We start from the raw sequence: 16,851 nt of genomic DNA on the forward strand, positions 1-16,851 counted from the left end.
TGGAAAAACGTGACAAGCATCTTCAAACTGTTTCCGATAACACTTCACTTCGAAGCAGAACAATTTTAATGTACGCTGTCGTTCGACGCAAAAGGAAACCGGTCCTCCCATCCGCCTCCCACCGGAACAAGATGAATGACTCCGGCCGGACAACGAAAAGTTGCTGAAATGCTGACTGGAGCCCGTTTGGGGTGTAATTTAATTTGAGTGTACCGAACAGAGAGTCAACCGGGAAGTCAGCATAAAATGTTTGTATTATTGCACAAACACAAACAACCACCACACTGGAAATGTCCTTTCGTTTGAGGGGGCTGGACAAACCCCGAAGATTTCCCAGTCCGACACCGGTCAATAGAAGAATGGCCGCCAGCGCCACAATGCACATCCTAGGGCCGGTGCTTTTCGGACTGTTTAATTGACCCATAAAACATAGATTTTCTAATGCATAGAGAATGAACGTGCAGGCTTGCCCCGAACGGCTGTTGGCGTGCACTTCCCGGTACGACACACTCTGTTGCATCACAGGAAAAGGCACCCCGGAAATCCGGTTTTGCATTTTTTATGCTCACCATACACCGGGAGTGGCTTAACCACCATCAAAGTGAGCCGAGTGTGAGTGCACTTGCCGCATACAACTGCCAGGGCAGGCAGTAAAATTGCATCGAACAGCATTCGTGCAAATTCTGGGGTTAAAAAAAAGCCACCACCACCTTCAACCGAATGCATTAGAGTGACTCTAGCCATTGTACGAATTGTATTGTCCCGATTGCCGGTGGTCCCGGTGGACCTTTTGAACCGTTATTGTGTTTGCAACCGGTTGTTCGTGATTATCCTGACACTCTCCTGCCTTTAGTGGCTTATTTTTGAAACACACACACACTTTAACCGGGCCCCAGTTAATGTTTGAAACTGCGTCAGCCAACCGTAGTGGAATGCAGTTGATGGGAAAGGGATTAAAACAATCGCCAACATGACTGCATTTGCAACCGCATCAACCGTCATTAGTCGACCGATAGCCTGTGGGGAGGGGGGGGGGGGGGGTGGAGTATGTGGTGATAAATAATACCATTTGCAAAAATCTCATCCATTCGGTGATAACTGCCTGAGCTGCGGGTGAATGTGTTGCAGTGGTCAATGCGATTTATAGCCAATCCGATCCCCCATTCCCATTCCCCCATTGCATTACGATTGAAGTGCTATTGAATAATTTAATTGCGATGATACACTCTTCCTCGTAATGCGGGGAGCTTCTGTTTCTGATAGTGCGTGGTTTGAGGGCGCGCGTAAGCCAATTTGATCCTAATTTTATCTCAAACTAATTGACTTTTTGCCGTGTGCGATTGTGTGTTTTTGGGGCAATTCGCGGGCTTATCGGTAACGACAGTAGGTAATCCCTTAGTCAATTCCCATTTTCACCCATCGGATTATTATTCAGCATGCGACGACACCAGTACCACAAGTTCACCTTGGATTTAGTCTATATTTGAGCTAGCTTTATGTCTTACCTTACTTTAAAAACCGTACGACCCGCTTGCCGGCCGGGTCATCGGTCACCCCTGAGTAGATAGGCCCAGAAAGCGTACTTGGCGAACAGTACTACGGCAACGCATCCTGTCACCGTGTACCGTTTCGTGACGGTTTGCGCTTCCCGATCCCTTCGCTGTGATTGTCACGCCGCCGAGCGGGCCTGAGTGTGTAGGCCACGAGCAGCTTGCGGTTCATTCAACCCGTTCGTTGTCTCCTTCGCATCCAGCAGGCCTTTTTTACCGCCCACGGCACTACCGCCGGCAGTTGGCAGGATGTTAAACCGTAAGTCGTTGTCCCGCAGCCGTTTCTGCACAATCTTGCCCGTGTCCTTTATGCTCGCCTCGAAGCGCTGCGCAATGTCCTCCTGCTTGGCCTTGTTGCCTGCCCCGTCGCCCGTTACCACGATACGCACTTCGTACGATTTGCTGAGCCACTTCAGCACGTTCTGGATCTTCGAGGCGAGATCGTGCTCGGCGATGCGGGCACTGATCGTCAGCAGCTTGTCGCCCTTAACCGAGGCGTCCTGTTTGGATTTCTTCTTTTCCTCGCGGCGCTTTAGGTCTTCGTTTAGGTATTCCGAACCGGTCATCAGTCTGGGGAAAGGGAACATCATTTCGCTTTAGACAACAATCACAAGGGCGTATGGCTTTTGCGCATTTGCCTGTACCTGTACACCGGACGTTGCGTTTTCGTGTCAAGGTCAGTAATCTTTACCAGCTTCAAATTGCGTCGATTCGCTATCTTTCCGGCCTCATCTAAGTTCACAATCGAGATGGATTCGTCCGCAGCGATGAGCGTTACTTTTGGTGATGTTTTTGCCTTTTTGTTGTGGTTCGCAGCACCGGCAACTGCTGGGTCCTGGGGTTTCGATGTTTTCGTAGAATAAAATGGCACATTCCCTGGGGAAACCAACGCGGCACGGTTCCAGCTAGCAGGTGGATGGGCCAAGGGAAGCCGTCGTAGCTGTGGAACCACTAATCGGGTGATGAAATTCATTTTTTACTCGTTTTTTCGTCGTACAGAAAGAGAAGCGATGGAGATTTTTCGAAAGTGTCACAAAAACAGCTGATTTTGTTGTGATTTTGTATTGCATTTGATAAAGAAAAATACTACCTACGTAGTTTTATCAAGCAAGCGGATTTGATGGCGTCGCTTGATTTGATGGTGATCATTTTGAATTTGCAATGAATTTTGCAAAAGATCATTGAATATTGATAAAAAATGTTTCATTTTGGCAATATTTACCATTTTTGCTGTATAAAATTAATGCAAAAACATAAAATCATCTCCAAGCAGAGGTAAGCAGCTGTCAAACGCGTGATTCCCATTTGACAGCTAACGTCATGTACGAGCCTGGCGTACGCGTACTGCTGGTTGCATTCTCGTTATTTCTCGTGAAGGTGCTAAAAGCATTTCCCGTGTTCGTTCCGCTAATTGTGATCGAAAAGTGTATCAACAGTTCCGAAACCGAGCGATAAGCAGCGGTTTCCGCGAAACGTGCCATTTGTACGCGCCCGTACACGTACTGCACTTCCGCGAGTGCACGCAATCGATCGCGAGTTCAACGAACGCGAAAACATTCATTCGCCCGCCCTCCCCCACTGCACACACGCACACAGCCACACACTCACCTTACTTGCGTGCACGGTGTCGGTGAGGTGAGGTGGGTCTTGCTCGGCTCCGTAAAACCGAGAGAAGGCAACAATAAGCAAAAGTTTCATACGTAACCAAAATGGTGTTTGCCAGCTACAACAGTGCGTCGTACCTGCTGCCACTGGACAACGATCAGAGTGTGGCGTTCTATCGGAACGAGAACCGGCTCTTCCCGACCCCGATCGGACCAGCGCCGGGGGGTGTTGCACCCCCACCCGGAAGAAACAGCGGCAGCAACGCCACGAACGACATGAGCATTACCGAAATGCTTACCGCTGCGTACCATCACGAGATGCAGCAGCAGCACCACCAGACCGTTGGCAGCGGTGCCGGCGGTGGCGCTAGCGTTGGAAACATCGCCACGGGTGATTGCCCTTTCGGGCGAGTTCAATCACCAGCCGCGCAACAGCAGCAGCCGTACCATCATCGTTTCGGTGGATCCGTGGCCATGTGCGATGATTTCCAACCGGTCGGCTACCTGAACGGTTCGTCCAACGGTTACTATGGCTTTGTCCCGTCGCTCGCCGCTCCAACAGGTGGTAGCGGCGGTGGTGGTGGAGGTGTTGGTGGAGCGCGTGGACCCGAGCCGTGCAACAATAACAACGTGCTTCCGGATGCCGTCAACAACAATCGGTCGCAGCACCGCCCGGTAACAGCGGCAAATGTCAACGGTCACCTGTCGGCGATGCATTTCCATGGCAACCGAAACCATATCAGCTGCAGTGATGCCGGCGAGCAAAATAATAACAACAACAGTAATAATAATAACAACAACAACACCGGGGACGCTGCAGGGATGTTCCACGTGCAGCCCTTCCCTGCGCAGCAGCTACTAGTGCGGAAGCGAAAGGAAGCGGCTAGTCAGCAGCATCAACAGCACGAGGACGAAGAAATGGACACCAATGGACAGCTGGCGGCGGGACAGCAGCACCCGAAGCGGCGAAAAACGAGCGACACGGAGCAAGGCTGGATGGAAGCGGTACCATTTCCGGGCAGCAACGGTGGAGGAGGTATGTAAATTGAGTTGTAATTGCAATGAGGTCATAAAGCTAAAATTAACACACCATGATTCGTGTCCCCATCTTGCGTCCATTTCCAATAGGAACATTTTTCATTTCCTATTTGAATTTTCACCTCATCATCGTTCTGTACAGTGTGCGCTGTAAGTGTAGGTATGTTTGAACTTAGAAGCAAATATCTTCTATTTAGGAATCCAAAGATAAAGATAGGTCATTTGTAATTCACTTCAAAGTGTAATAATCCTTCAATGTGTAACTTCTTGGGCAGATACCAACTTTGTTGCTAAGGCACATACTGTAACTTGTTCCAAATTTATTTCATCATTAGCGGGGTTGAAGCTATTTCTGACTTCGTTTTCTTTAAATATCTTGCGCCTAAGTGAGTGTGTGTGTGTGTTGCGTGGGTGTCTTTCTTAATCATCGCCAGATCACGGGCGAGTGTTGCTCATTCGCCACCCCGAAAACACATTGAATTGAATGGAAGATTTTAAAATATGGTCTCATCTTCTCCTTTTGCCCCTGAACAAACCACCCCCCGGCGTGTCTCCGTAGTACTGTACCAGCATCGGGCCGAGATCCACGAGCCGGCCATGGACGAGATGGAATGCCAGGATCATCCCCATCTTCCCGCTGCCGTTAATGGACTTCAAGGGGCGACCGCGACCGGACAACAGCACCAACTGCCAACAAGCAAGAGTAAATATTTCGACACTAGTCGCTGCATGATGTCGCACATGATCTAGTAGGCAGGACGACCAGTACGTACACCCGGACGACGGACGGACGCGACGGACGCGCACGGCTGGATGATCTCACATACCTTGCGAGCGAATGTTCACAATGTTGTATTCGATCTTGTTTGTGTCAGTGTGTGTGTGTGTGAGTGTGTGTAACTTCTTCAAGGAGAGACAGAGATCAACAGGCACCGCGGACACGTTAATCAGATGACGCTGACCAGACAACACACCTTTACAAGCCCTCCTTCCCCCTCGTGTACCTTTGTTGACGTAACCCAAATCCATCTTTGGCTCACACGCATGCATTGTAGATTCATTTACAATAGCTCCTAATTTTCACTGTACGTTCGACCTCATTTGACATGATCGTTACGTGTAGCATCCTAACATTTCACTTAGTTATCTATCGTTTTTTTTCTTCTCTCTCTCTTTTGTTGCCTGGAAATTCATTCCCATCCATATTGAAACGTCCACACACCGACATGCACACTCACACACAAACGCCAACGTTAAGTTCAGAGGAGGGACGAATTGTCGTTGACCAGCAGCAGCTGCACCGATGCTAGTAGGGACGCTCGTGGCACCATGACGGTACCGCTGCCCGGCCATCCATTTGTGCGGCTGCCGGTAGCTTCCGGTCTGCATCCACCCACGGTGGGGCGGTTCGAGCATGGCAAGAGCGGCCAGGGCTGCGATCTGGACCTGTTTCACAGCTTGCACGGTACCGGTGGCGGGTTTTCGATAGGAAAGTGACCTTACCTACTACTACTACTACTACTTATCTTTGAACGCGTTTGCACGGGACACGGTTGTTGCTTTTGATAAGGTTTACACACATTTTTAGCTGATTAGAAGAGCTTTAGCTGAGGTAGAAGATTTCAAGTATCATCATCGTTCGTGGGAATTTCACGAGCCTTAGTGGCGCGGTGTGGCGCGGTGCGACCGTACTAATCCTTATCAAATCGTTTCCACTAATTGACTGTACTTTACGTTTCTACGATGTACCTACAAAACGGAAGGAATGAAAATCCGTCCGTGTGAGTTTGCCTTTTTTTAATTGTAACTTTGATAGAGACTACTTAACGATTCTAGTGTGTAATGAGGGTCACACATGCGCATGCGCGCTTTTGTAAGTGTACTTAACGACTTAGGCTTAGTGGAAGATGGAGAAAGAGTTGGGCACTGGGAGGAAACGAGCAGGAAGAAGGCACTCGGCAGTGCCTGTAGTAGTAGTAGGGCCTCCGTGAACAGGACGAGGAGGGATAGAAGTAAGATATTTTCCTAGTTTGCGTAGTACGTGTTTTAGGTTCACTAACAATTTGAATCAAAAAAAATTAGGGAGAACCAGAGGTTCTTTGCGGTAACTGAATAGCTCCCCAATTTTCGTAGATGAACTTTTGTGTGATATGTCCGGAAAATGAAACGACTTTTTTGCTAACGTGCACGTGTGGTACGTGACACACGCTCCCCCTTCCCATTAGGCTCTATGTTATTCTTTGTTACAAAGAAAAATAAAGCACAAAACGACAACATCAGGCTACTGCTTCTTGGGTAGATGAGCAGGAATATTTGAGAAAACACGCGAAAGGACGTTTCGGATATTACTTCTCGAAGGAAAAATAAACGTTACACCACACACCGTTGTGAGATAGTAGATGTGTGTTACATATATTAGGATTCGAATTAGTTGAATCTTTTCTAATCGGATTATAGACCGTAGTTGCAATACACGTTGCACGGTTCGATTGACGAGTAATGGTTATTAGCCGTATTCTTCATCACATTCAGAGAGATGTTGCTCGGTTACGCAAACCGACAGTCAAGCAGGAACACGATTCCATACAATCTAATCCCGTTTTTAATGCTTATTTTTTAGGAGTATTCTTTCAATAGTAGGATGAACGGTGTTCCTGAAATAAGTAATTTTGTGTAAATACGTTGTTTTCGAATTTTAATTAAATTCTCTTACCTCGGTCTGTTCCAAATGCTCATCGGCAACCTCTTCCGACTGCCAATTGTTGTTGATGTTGTTGCCATTGTTTCCTCCCCCTCCGGGTGGGATGTTTCCATTAGTACAGCTAGGCCCACCGTTCATGCCACCGTGTGTCTGTTGCTGCTGCTGCTGCTGCTGCTGCTGCATTCCACCCATCCTTGGTTGAGTTCGTCCCTCATCGCGGCCGTTCGCTCCAACCTGCTGTTCTTCCACCGCCGACGTAGCCGGCTTCTTCTGCACCACAACGGTCCAGCGATCGTCGAAGTTGGTCCCACCGGTCGGATGCTCGACGGCAGCGGAGGAAGCTCCCCCGCTAGGACCACCCGGTGCCATACTGTTGCCGGATGGATTTTCCATATCGCACACTTGATCCGCTTCGGCCAGATCGTACGTCGTCGACGAGTACACCACATTGGACGAGCTCGAGCTGACCACTACGGCCGATTCCAGCGGTCGTTGCTCTTCCCCGCTGAACGGGACAATCCCATTGCCATTCCCCCCAACATCACTGCCCGCTGGATTGCCCGCGGTGCCTCCCTCGTAACCGATCGCACCGTCAGGCGGTACCTCGTTCACGTAGGCCGCACTTTGCTGACCTCCCACCGACAGTGGCACGCCCGTGATTGCGTCCTCCTCCTCGTCCCCCTCCTCTCCCTCCACGGCGGACGATCGGAGCAGAATGTTGTTCAGAAAGTTCTCCAAATTGGAGATAAACTCGTCCTTGTCCGTGCGATTCCAGCTTTCCAGGTGGCGCAAAAAGTCCTCCCGACTGAACACGTCCCCACCGGCACTGCCAGCACCGGCGGCACCGCTGCTCATGTCACCACCACCCGCTTGTGGATCATCGCCTTGGGCGGAGAGGAATGAGGCAGCGGCCAGCAACGATGCGGCCGGCGACTGTCCCGTCCGCGCATGGTGATGATGGTAATGGTGCTGATGGTGATGATGATGGTGATGTTGCTGGCCGGCGTCGCCACTGGGTTGGCCGTAATCCATCGACGCCCCACCGGTCGCATGGTTGCAGATGACGCCCGCGATCTTAAACAGCACCGAATCGTTGATGTAATCGACCGAGTTGATCACGGACACAATGTCGCCCATAATGATGTTGATGATCTCCGAGTTGGCCACCGCCAAGGGGACAAGCTGCTCCTGGTTAAGCGGCCGAACGGCGGAAAGGCGACGGCCAGCCCCGGGTGGTGAATTTGACGATGTCGAGGGCGCATTCGGTAAGGAGCCGCCTGCTAGTACCTCACCAGCGGACGTGGCCGGAAGGTTTCCTCCCGCCTGATCCGATCCTGCAGCAGGAATGTAATGATATTGCTGCTGTTGTTGTTGCTGCTGCTGCTGCTGCTGTTGACGAAGATTCGTATAGTTTTGGACCACCTCCAGCTCAACGGTAGACTCTTCGCTCCTTTGCTCCCGTGGTGGCGTGTTGCGCGGCTGCTCCGCATTGATGCTTTCCCCACCAACATTTACACCTTCCGGCATGTTGGCCAACCCGGACGAGGCGAGCAAATTGTTGCTTCCCACATTGTTCACGTGGTTTTCCTCCTGCAGCGTCGACTCAATGTAGCGATTGTACAGCTCCTGGATCGATTGCAGCGTGCGCTGGCGCAGCGGATCGGACGAAATGAGCTGCAGCTCCCGGAACAGCTGGATGAGAAAGTGGGGCCGCGATTCGTTGGCCGTAATGAGATTCTTCACCTCCTGGTAAACGTTTTCCTTCAGCGCTTCGAACAGTTTCGAGGTCGACCTGGAAAAGTGGGAAAATGATTAAAATGAGCCATAAGAACATAATAAATGAATCGCCACTCACTTTGAATCATGCTGATAGGTGCAGGTGGACGCCAGATTCATATCACCACCGCCGGACACGTAGCATCCACTGCTGCCTTCCCCACCGGCACCCGCATCCCGGCAGGAGCGTAGCGAAAGCGGATACTTCTTGTGTCCGCTCGCTTTCGGGTGCGTTTTGTTCGCCAGCCCCAGATTGATCGGGTTCGTGTGAAACTGCAGCTCGCCGAGATCGAGCGAATTGGACTGGTTCAGGGGTGCATGGTGGGAGTGTGCTTGCTGCTGCTGCTGTTGGGGCGCAATTTGTTGCTGATGTGGAGGTGTCTGATGCACCAAACCGGACGATGCATGTTGCGACTGGACCGACTGAGGCTGTACGCTCGGTTGGTGTGTGTGGCCGTACGGATGCTGCGCTTGAACCGTTCCCACTGGCTGGCCGCGATGCTGTTGACGCCCGGGTAGGATCGGTTGCTGTGACGGGAACGTTTGCTGCGCAGCTCTTGCTCCGTGCATCGGCTGGCCGCCGACATTCGGCAGTGGAGCTTGTTGCTGCACCACCTGCTGCTGCTGCTGCTGATGATGATGGTCAACCATTTGCCCTGCACAGTCATCGTTCATCGAGCCGTCCTGATTCGGATGGTACCCGTGGGACATGGACGAGTCCAGCTCCTGGCACATACCGGCACTGTTCGCCTGGTTCGCATTGCTCAGCGAGTTGTTGCGCGTGATGTTCAGCGACTGCTGGTACTTGTTGCTCTGGTTGTTCATGTACTGGTTCGACGCATTGCTGTTGTTGCGCTGCAGCTGATTGTTGATCGTATTGCAACCCGTTCCACCGCCAGCACTGCCGCCACTGAATCCAGCTCCTCCTCCTCCTCCACTGACAGTTCCGGACCCGGCACATCCAATCCCATTGGCTGCTCCTGCTCCGGCAACTCCACCACTGCCACCGCCGCCGCCACCACCACCACTACCACCGCCACCAGCACTGCCGCTTTGGGAGCATGATTCCTCATTGCTTTTGCAGCTGTTGCTCGATAGAAGATTTTGTCTTGAGTAGCTGCAAGAAACGGTGGAAAATAAATGGATTAGCAAAGCGCATTCTAAAGCAACAGAACCAACAAACAGCATACAAACAAGTGTTAGTACTATAGAAATCAAAACATCAGCTACAACGTGGTGTAAATATTCCAAAAGCTCATTAATCACAATTTGCTGCACAAAACGACAAAACTCCACACAGGATTAGGACAGATGCAAAGGGGCACACACTGACAAAGAAGAAGGGACACACTAACTTACCATGGGTCGATTCAAAACAGTGCGTTAATGGAACTAATATCCGATTTCACTAAATCTCTACTCTATCTAAAGCTAACGGCCACAAGATTTCGACTGCTCCGAATGTGTTCTCTCGCATCAAAGGGCAAAGAGTCATCAACAGTAACGAGTGAAGGAGTGTGGATAAGGGTTGACAGGAAGGAGAATGGCGTAGAGCGTTTGTGTGGGATAATGGACGGCCAGGGGAAGCGACAGCGACAAAACAGCAAAACAACCCACCACCCCGATCGATGCTGCAAACTCAAACTAACATTCTACCTAATTTCCCTAACGACGTAATCTTAGGACAACAATTGCGCTACTCTACGACCTACGAAGCTAATGAACAAGACCTATACTAACAACATGTAATGGATAAAAAGAATAAGGGTACATCGAGTGCAAACTGCCGCGCCTTGTGCTTTGGGGGAGGTAGTTACCTTCGGAAGTTATCCCAATAGTTATTGGCCCTCACACCCGGCAGCACCTGGTTGTTGAGGGCTTGCGTTTGCTGCTGGGAGGAGGACTCTGGCTGCTGTTGCTGTTGCTGGCTGTACAGATTGTGATTGTTCTGCATGTTTGCGTTGGACAGGTTGTTGTTAACGGTGTTGTTGAGATTGTTGTAGTTTTGCCCGAAGCGCAACGACGACGACGAGTGCGGCTGATGGTGGTGAGGCTGCTGCTGCTGCTGCTGCTGCTGGCCCATGGCCGGGGTCGGTGTAGCCGGCTGCGAGCTGCTGCTGCACAGATTGTTTATCATGTTCGGTGCGACCGATCCGGTGTTGCCGTACTCGTTCGCCAGCCCGACATCCGTGCCGGCAGCAACGCCGCCACCACCACCACCGCCGGACTGTTCATCGTACAGCGCGTTGTTAAGCGTGTTAATGTTAAGCGGACGCACACTGGAGCGCAACCGTCCCGCACTGGCACCGCTCGGTGGCAGTCCGGCCTGCCCGGCAAGGGGGTTAGTATTGTTACGCGGCAAGCATTGCGAGGCGTTGGGCACCAGCGGCTGTGGGGACATCAGGGCGTGATTGGGCGGCATGGCAGCGTGCGGACTGTAGGGCGGCTGCTGGGTGAAGGGTGGCATGCTCTGCAGCATGGAGGATGGTGTGGGATGGTGAAGGGCATGGGGGTGATGGTAGGGAGAGGATTGCTGGTGGGACATCATCGGCTGTTCGGAGCGGGCCCGCGTGTACATGCTGCTTGCCGTGGTGGCCGCCGCATTCGACGCGTTCAACGAGCTGTTGTTCGGTGGCGTCGACTCGGCCCGAATCAACGTGGCCGCCATCGGTGGGCCGTGGGTTTCGTGCAGCAGCATGCTGCTGTTGGTGCCGAGAATGCGTTCCTGGAGCTGATTGGGAGAAATATTCAACATTAATCGTTGATCCAAATAAATAAACGATTTATTAAAAAAGGGACATCTTTCCCACTTACCAACAACACCGCATTGTTGAGATTGTTGATTTCACGCTGCTGAATCCACAGCAGCTGATTGCACTGCGTGATCGAGTTCATCAGCATCTGCTGCGTCTGCATGATGTGCTGAAAGACGATCGGATCGGGCGGTGTGTTCGGGGTGGCGGCGTGAGGAGGCAGCAAGTTGGCCGCTACCCCGTACGGACCGCCTCCCGTGCTCCAGCTGCTGCCGTACGCACCGACACCTACCCCAACGTATCCAGCGCCGGGCGCATGGTGCGAAAGGTCGTGCATTCCCGGCCCGTACGGATGCCCGTAATGGGGACTGTGGGGGCCCGTGTTCGAGCTGGACAATCCGCCCGCCCCGCCACTCGTCCCAAACACTGGCCACGGTGAAGAGCCACGATGATCTCGAGCTCCGGCGGCACCACCACCACCACCAACTGGAGCACCGTCCGCATCCAGCTCGCTGCGCTTCATTCGATACCGATCCGCCGCGGCATTGCGGTTGCAAATGTCCGGCATGGGCGGCGGGAAGCTGCGCGTACTGCTCGATTGGTAGCTGGCCGACTCGAGCTGCGCGTGAGCGAAGATATCCGACGTCACGCCCGAGTCGGCGGAGTTGGTTTTCGAATCGTTCGTCGCATTGCTGCCGGCCGTATTGTTCTGCAGCGAGCCGCTAATGGCCGACGGTGCCGGTGCGGGCGGAATGGTCGTGTGCGTGGACGGTGTGCCGCGGTGATGCGATCCCGCACCACCACTGCACGACTCCACCGAGGACGAAACCACCGACGATGGGCCGGCCGGTTTCGGGTCGTGGGCCGAAGTGGTCGGCTCATGCGCACCAACGCCTTCCGTCGCGGCCGAACGCGACAGTTCCGTGTTTTTCTTGATGCTCTGCGTCATCTTTTCGATCCGCTCCAGCTCGCGCCTCTTCTGCTCCAGCTCGGCCTTCAGCTCCATCTGCTGGCGTTCCTTCGGGCCGGCCGGCACACGGCCGCTCGGCCCGGCCAGCGACACGAACGAGGCGACGTGGTTCGTCAGCTTCTCGCTCGACTGATGCTGGGCCTGCTGCTGCAGCTCCATCACATTGTTCCGGCGCTTGTGCAGATCGTTCCGGGCGTGCTTCAGGCGATCGCGCTCGGCCGCGATCGATTTCGCCTGCTCGCGCAAATCCTGCGTCATCGCATGCAGCGCTTCGACGCGTTTGTTTAGCTGCTCGCGCTCCTGGTTGGACAGCTCACTGCCGTCCGCCTCGTTCGGGATGGTGGTACCGTCCGGCAGCAGCGTTATCGGCGCCGAGCTCATCGAACGGGAACGACTTCTGCTAGAACGTGCGTGAGGCGGCTGTTGTTGTTGCTGCTGCTGCTGCATTGCAATCGCCGTAGCTCCCTCCTCTTCCTCATCATCGCCCTCTTCCTCGTCCTCGGGCGCATCCTCTTCGTCTTCCTCTTCCTCGTCGATCGACTCGTGGCCCGTTTTCATCTCGATCAGCTTCACCGTGTCCATCATCTCCTTCAATCGGCGCAGCTGCGACTTCATCGCGTTGATTTCATTGATCTTTTCGCTCAACATGTCGGCTGTGCCGTTCAGCACCGAAGCTTCCTCTTCGTTCAGCTGTCCTTCGTCGTCTTCCTCGTCCACCGCGGCGGACGACGCCATATGCCCGTTGGCCCGTTGCTCTTCACCCAGCTGCCGGTGCGCTGGCACGGACATGCCCTCGACAGTGGCCACCGGGTTCAATCCACCGCTCGTACCTTCCATCGTGCTGCCGCTTCCGTTGAGGAAGATTTTCGTGGCATTCCTTGCGTCGGACGCCGGGGCCGGAGCGTGCGTCAGCTCGATCGGCACGTTCCGTGGTTCCGCGGGCACAGCGGCAGCCTCACCGTCAAACTGCCGGTTTGCGTCCATGTTCAGATTCTGCAGCTCCGACACGAGATTGTGCATCTGGCTTTTTTTATCGCGCAGTTCGGCAAACTTTTGCTGCAGTATCACCTGGTCCGCCATCACATCCGCATCGTGCTCGGGTCCGAGCATGTTGCTCAGCTCCTGCTGGTTCTGTATGAAGGTGGAGAGGACGCGCATCCGCTCCATGATGCTGCCGATGCCGTCCTGCACCTGCTCGACCGTTTGGAACGACTCGATCGGTGGCGCTACGCTAGCCGAATGCATGTGGCGAATCGATTCCATCTCTTGCAGCTGCTGCCGGGCCGCTTGCTGCAGCCGAAGCAGGTGTGCCTGCTGCTCCTTTAACGCCTGCATGTTTTTCGACTGCGTCTCCATGCGGTAGCGCAACTCGTCACAGGACGCGGACGGTGGCACGGGCGTTGTCGATTGATTCGTACTGATGCTTTGCACCGATTGGGGCCGAGGGCCACCGTTCAGCTGAAAGGTTTGGCAAAAGAAGGATGCTATTAATGATGAAACTGTGGCTGTGTTATTTAGCGATGCAACATCGAACGAGATAAGTAAGGAAGATGAGAATTGTTACAGTAGATTCTCGAATGCAGAGAATACGTTTACCTTATGGGCTATTGCGGGATTAGACAAATAAACGTTGTTAAACAACATGCAAATAATTGTACATCAATTCAATCGTACTTTTGTACGGAATCAACAAAGAGTAGCTCAGTCATTAGTAGTTGCAGCACTCGACACACACGCAAAACAGAAAAACACGGCGGGACAAGCTGGGACAATGGGGGGCAACAGATAAACGCACCTCCGTATCGGAGTGCCGCACGTCCTCCAGTGTGGCGGAGTTAATCGGCACAAAGTAACAACTCTCGTCTCCCATACTTCTCTGTCTCTGCTGCCGCCGGCCAACGCCACTCACGTTATCAATCTGCACCGATGAGATCAAATTGGTGGTTAGCTTGATGTACTCCTGGATCTGATTTAGCGTCTCCTCGACCGTAGCACCGGCAGTGTTGAATGGCAAGGTGGCGGACCCGTAGCGCGATCCGGAAGAAGTCGATGGCACGGCTGCAGTCGCTAGGTGCGGTTGATTATACTGCTGTTGATGCTGTTGCTGCTGCTGCTGCTGCTGGTGATGGTTAGAATTTTTGTTCAAGTTCAGCTGATTCTGAGAGGCACCATCCGGTACGCGATAGCTAAGCGGCGAAGAAGTGGAGCGTGTCTGTCCGGCTTGTTGCTGCTGCTGATGTAGCTGCTGCTGTTGCTGTTGTTGAAGCAGTAGAAGTGGATTTAGGATGTGCTGCTGCTTCGGTATGACGCCTGTACTGGAAGCACCACCGGAAGCGGAATGTCCAGCCGATGCGCCACTGTGCAGAAGATTGTTAACGCTGTGTGTGGAACCGATCGGGCCACCGCTACCACTCGCTGAGGCACCCTCGTTCAGGCGGAAGGTTTGCTGTAGCGCCGAGTTGGGAGTCGTTGGAATCACCACACCGACTGCCGTATTGTGCGGTTCGTTCTGTTCGCCGCTGGCACTTTCGTTCAGCAGATTGCGCCGCACGATCGGGCGCACCGGTATGTAGCGGCTGTTATCTTGCAGCGACAGATTATCTGCAACGAGAGCACATGTAACACAGAAGGTATAAATAGTTTTACTTCGAGGTTAAAAAATGGCGTGCGTTTTTACTAATTTATCTCCCAAAAGTGATAACCGGGGTGGTGGTTGCGATAAGTGAAACGTTTCTGAATGGGCCGATTCAAATGCCGCGCAGCAGAGATACTAAATCTTTTCAACCACACTTACTCCCCTCAGCCCCGTGGGCCTGAAGGCCATCGGGCGGGTGTGCTTCAGTGCGTTACTGTTACACACCTTGACGCAAGCAAATGACGCTAAATTTAGATCATAAACGCGGGGTTTTGCAGCGCACATTGAGCGTGTCTTGGACACGTTACGGAAATCCAAACGAAAAAGGGTAACAAGGTTTAGGAAGGGACAATTTCGTTCCACAAACAGCTTCCAGATCGATAAAACACAGACACACATACAGGTAGCATTCCGCAATCGACGATGAAGCTCGTACTCGTGTTTGCCATTCAATTTTGATGAGGATTATTTTTGTCTTGCTGTGACGCAGAGCAAGCGAATAGAATTTCCTCGACCCACTGCTACAAGCTACGATACCAAACATGGAAAAGATGTAGCTAAGGTGGTGATGCACGTGGACTAGAAGATAGAGAGACGGAGGGAAACCAGCAGCAACGGCCGGCCGGATAATTTCACCAAATCCAACGCATCCATTACTCACCGATTTCGTAACAGGTGCCCTCGCCTGGTGTCCGATTGTTGCGCGGTTTCAGCAGAACGTTCTGTCCCTGGGATTGCTGCTGCTGCTGCTGCTGCTGGCCGCTTGTCGGCGGGTGCTGGGCGCCACTGAAGTGCTGCTGCTGTGGCTGTTGTTGCGTGTTGTTGTTCTGCACCACCGACGATGCGCCGGAAACGGTCGCCCAGTCGACGAGTACCTTGAGAAGGAAAAACACAGTCACTAAACCGATCCAACAGAGAAGCACGCTGCCGATGATCATCCGGCCGGGTCAAAGTCACGTCGTCGGTTGTGGACGATTTGCTGTAGCAGACTGGCAAGCCCGAGGACCCCGCTGCACGATCGTGCCCGTCGATGCGCTCTCGCGGGGCCATCCTCTCAGCTCAGGTGGGAGTTGCGCGAAAATCTGGCCCTTCCGTGCTATAATTAGCTCGGCGATGCTCTCGCCGAAATCTTTCACGGCACATACACACACACACCCTTGTCTATCAGGTATGTGCGCACACGTGAAGCGTCTACCAGCCGCACCGAAAGCTGCTGGAACTTACATTCAGCTGCTGCTGGAGCTGGTCTCTCCGGGTCGGGGCGACGATTTCCTGCGGGACCGCATTCTTCTTCGACGCTTTCGATTTTGGTTTCGTGCCCGTCTGCCGGTTGTTGTTCTGATTGTTGCTCGAGCCCGGTGCCATTTTCGCGCAGGAAGTTCAGTCGCTGTGCTGTGGCAACAATTTTCACTCCGTCAGTGCACTCCAGGAGGACATGTTAGGAGCGGCCAGACGAATGCACCGCACGACACGTTGCACCTGGATGTGTTGGGGGGGTTAAAAGCACACAATGCTGCAGTAAAACACTGAAGCAAACGATGCGGTGACTAATTTTCAATGCTTTTTGCGAGTTAACTTATGCAAAATGTAATAATTTAGAGCATTTCACTGCAGACAGGCGTTTTGTTTTCTCCAGACTGAAGAGATTTTGTGTATTTTTTCTGCGTGTGTGTGTGTGTGTGTGTGTGTTGACGTTTCAGGTTGATGGACGCGTTTGACACTAGCGCACAAGGTGCATACACTGTAGGTGTATGAGTGAGAACGAATTTTTGAATTTAAAATTGAAATGAACCATGTTTTGAATGAAAGTGAAGATTGTTGTTA

General features: G+C 52.6%; 3 protein-coding genes across 6 annotated transcripts; 1 reads left to right on the forward strand and 2 right to left on the reverse strand.

Annotated features, from left to right (window-relative positions):
- Positions 1–1,460: 1,460 nt before the first annotated feature.
- LOC120960161 (translation initiation factor IF-3) lies at positions 1,461–2,608 on the reverse strand. The gene is made up of 2 exons (XM_040384160.2): positions 2,195–2,608; positions 1,461–2,120 (listed from the first exon to the last, which is right to left on the reverse strand). Exons 1-2 carry the CDS (start codon positions 2,521–2,523, stop codon positions 1,670–1,672), a joined length of 780 nt encoding a protein of 259 aa, XP_040240094.2. The 5' UTR covers positions 2,524–2,608; the 3' UTR covers positions 1,461–1,669.
- A 250-nt stretch (positions 2,609–2,858) lies between these two features.
- LOC120960159 (putative uncharacterized protein DDB_G0271606) lies at positions 2,859–6,466 on the forward strand. Of its 3 annotated transcripts, none has more exons than XM_040384157.2 (3): positions 2,865–4,190; positions 4,752–4,895; positions 5,451–6,466. In XM_040384157.2, the coding sequence occupies exons 1-3, from the start codon at positions 3,260–3,262 to the stop codon at positions 5,687–5,689; spliced, it is 1,314 nt and encodes a 437-aa protein (XP_040240091.2). In that variant the 5' UTR covers positions 2,865–3,259; the 3' UTR covers positions 5,690–6,466. The 3 variants fall into 3 exon arrangements, with proteins under 3 accessions (XP_040240093.2, XP_040240091.2, XP_040240092.2); XM_040384158.2 differs by having other exon boundaries at positions 5,456–5,619; XM_040384159.2 differs by lacking the exon at positions 4,752–4,895 and having other exon boundaries at positions 2,859–4,190; positions 5,456–5,619.
- A 111-nt stretch (positions 6,467–6,577) lies between these two features.
- On the reverse strand, positions 6,578–16,698 carry LOC120960158 (uncharacterized). Of its 2 annotated transcripts, none has more exons than XM_040384155.2 (8): positions 16,252–16,698; positions 15,689–15,902; positions 14,188–14,993; positions 11,484–13,850; positions 10,487–11,400; positions 8,749–9,786; positions 6,906–8,685; positions 6,578–6,846 (listed from the first exon to the last, which is right to left on the reverse strand). In XM_040384155.2, the coding sequence occupies exons 1-8, from the start codon at positions 16,390–16,392 to the stop codon at positions 6,823–6,825; spliced, it is 7,284 nt and encodes a 2,427-aa protein (XP_040240089.2). In that variant the 5' UTR covers positions 16,393–16,698; the 3' UTR covers positions 6,578–6,822. The 2 variants fall into 2 exon arrangements, with proteins under 2 accessions (XP_040240089.2, XP_040240090.2); XM_040384156.2 differs by having other exon boundaries at positions 14,302–14,993; positions 16,252–16,697.
- Between the last annotated feature and the right edge of the window lie 153 nt (positions 16,699–16,851).

Source organism: Anopheles coluzzii, chromosome 3 (genome assembly GCF_943734685.1).
Source record: "Anopheles coluzzii chromosome 3, AcolN3, whole genome shotgun sequence".
Classification (NCBI taxonomy): Eukaryota; Metazoa; Arthropoda; class Insecta; order Diptera; family Culicidae; genus Anopheles; species Anopheles coluzzii.

Coding starts and splice junctions, on each gene's coding strand:
- LOC120960161 (XM_040384160.2), bottom strand. CDS start 2,523: ATGAATTTCATCACCCGATTAGTGGTTCCACAGCTACGACGGCTTCCC. Junction 2,121..2,194: donor ACGCAACGTCCGGTGTACAG/GTACAGGCAAAT, acceptor CCCTTTCCCCAG/ACTGATGACCGGTTCGGAAT.
- LOC120960159 (XM_040384157.2), top strand. CDS start 3,260: ATGGTGTTTGCCAGCTACAACAGTGCGTCGTACCTGCTGCCACTGGAC. Junction 4,191..4,751: donor GGGCAGCAACGGTGGAGGAG/GTATGTAAATTG, acceptor GTGTCTCCGTAG/TACTGTACCAGCATCGGGCC. Junction 4,896..5,450: donor CCAACTGCCAACAAGCAAGA/GTAAATATTTCG, acceptor GCCAACGTTAAG/TTCAGAGGAGGGACGAATTG.
- LOC120960158 (XM_040384155.2), bottom strand. CDS start 16,392: ATGGCACCGGGCTCGAGCAACAATCAGAACAACAACCGGCAGACGGGC. Junction 11,401..11,483: donor TCAACAATGCGGTGTTGTTG/GTAAGTGGGAAA, acceptor TCTCCCAATCAG/CTCCAGGAACGCATTCTCGG. Junction 8,686..8,748: donor ACCTATCAGCATGATTCAAA/GTGAGTGGCGAT, acceptor CCACTTTTCCAG/GTCGACCTCGAAACTGTTCG.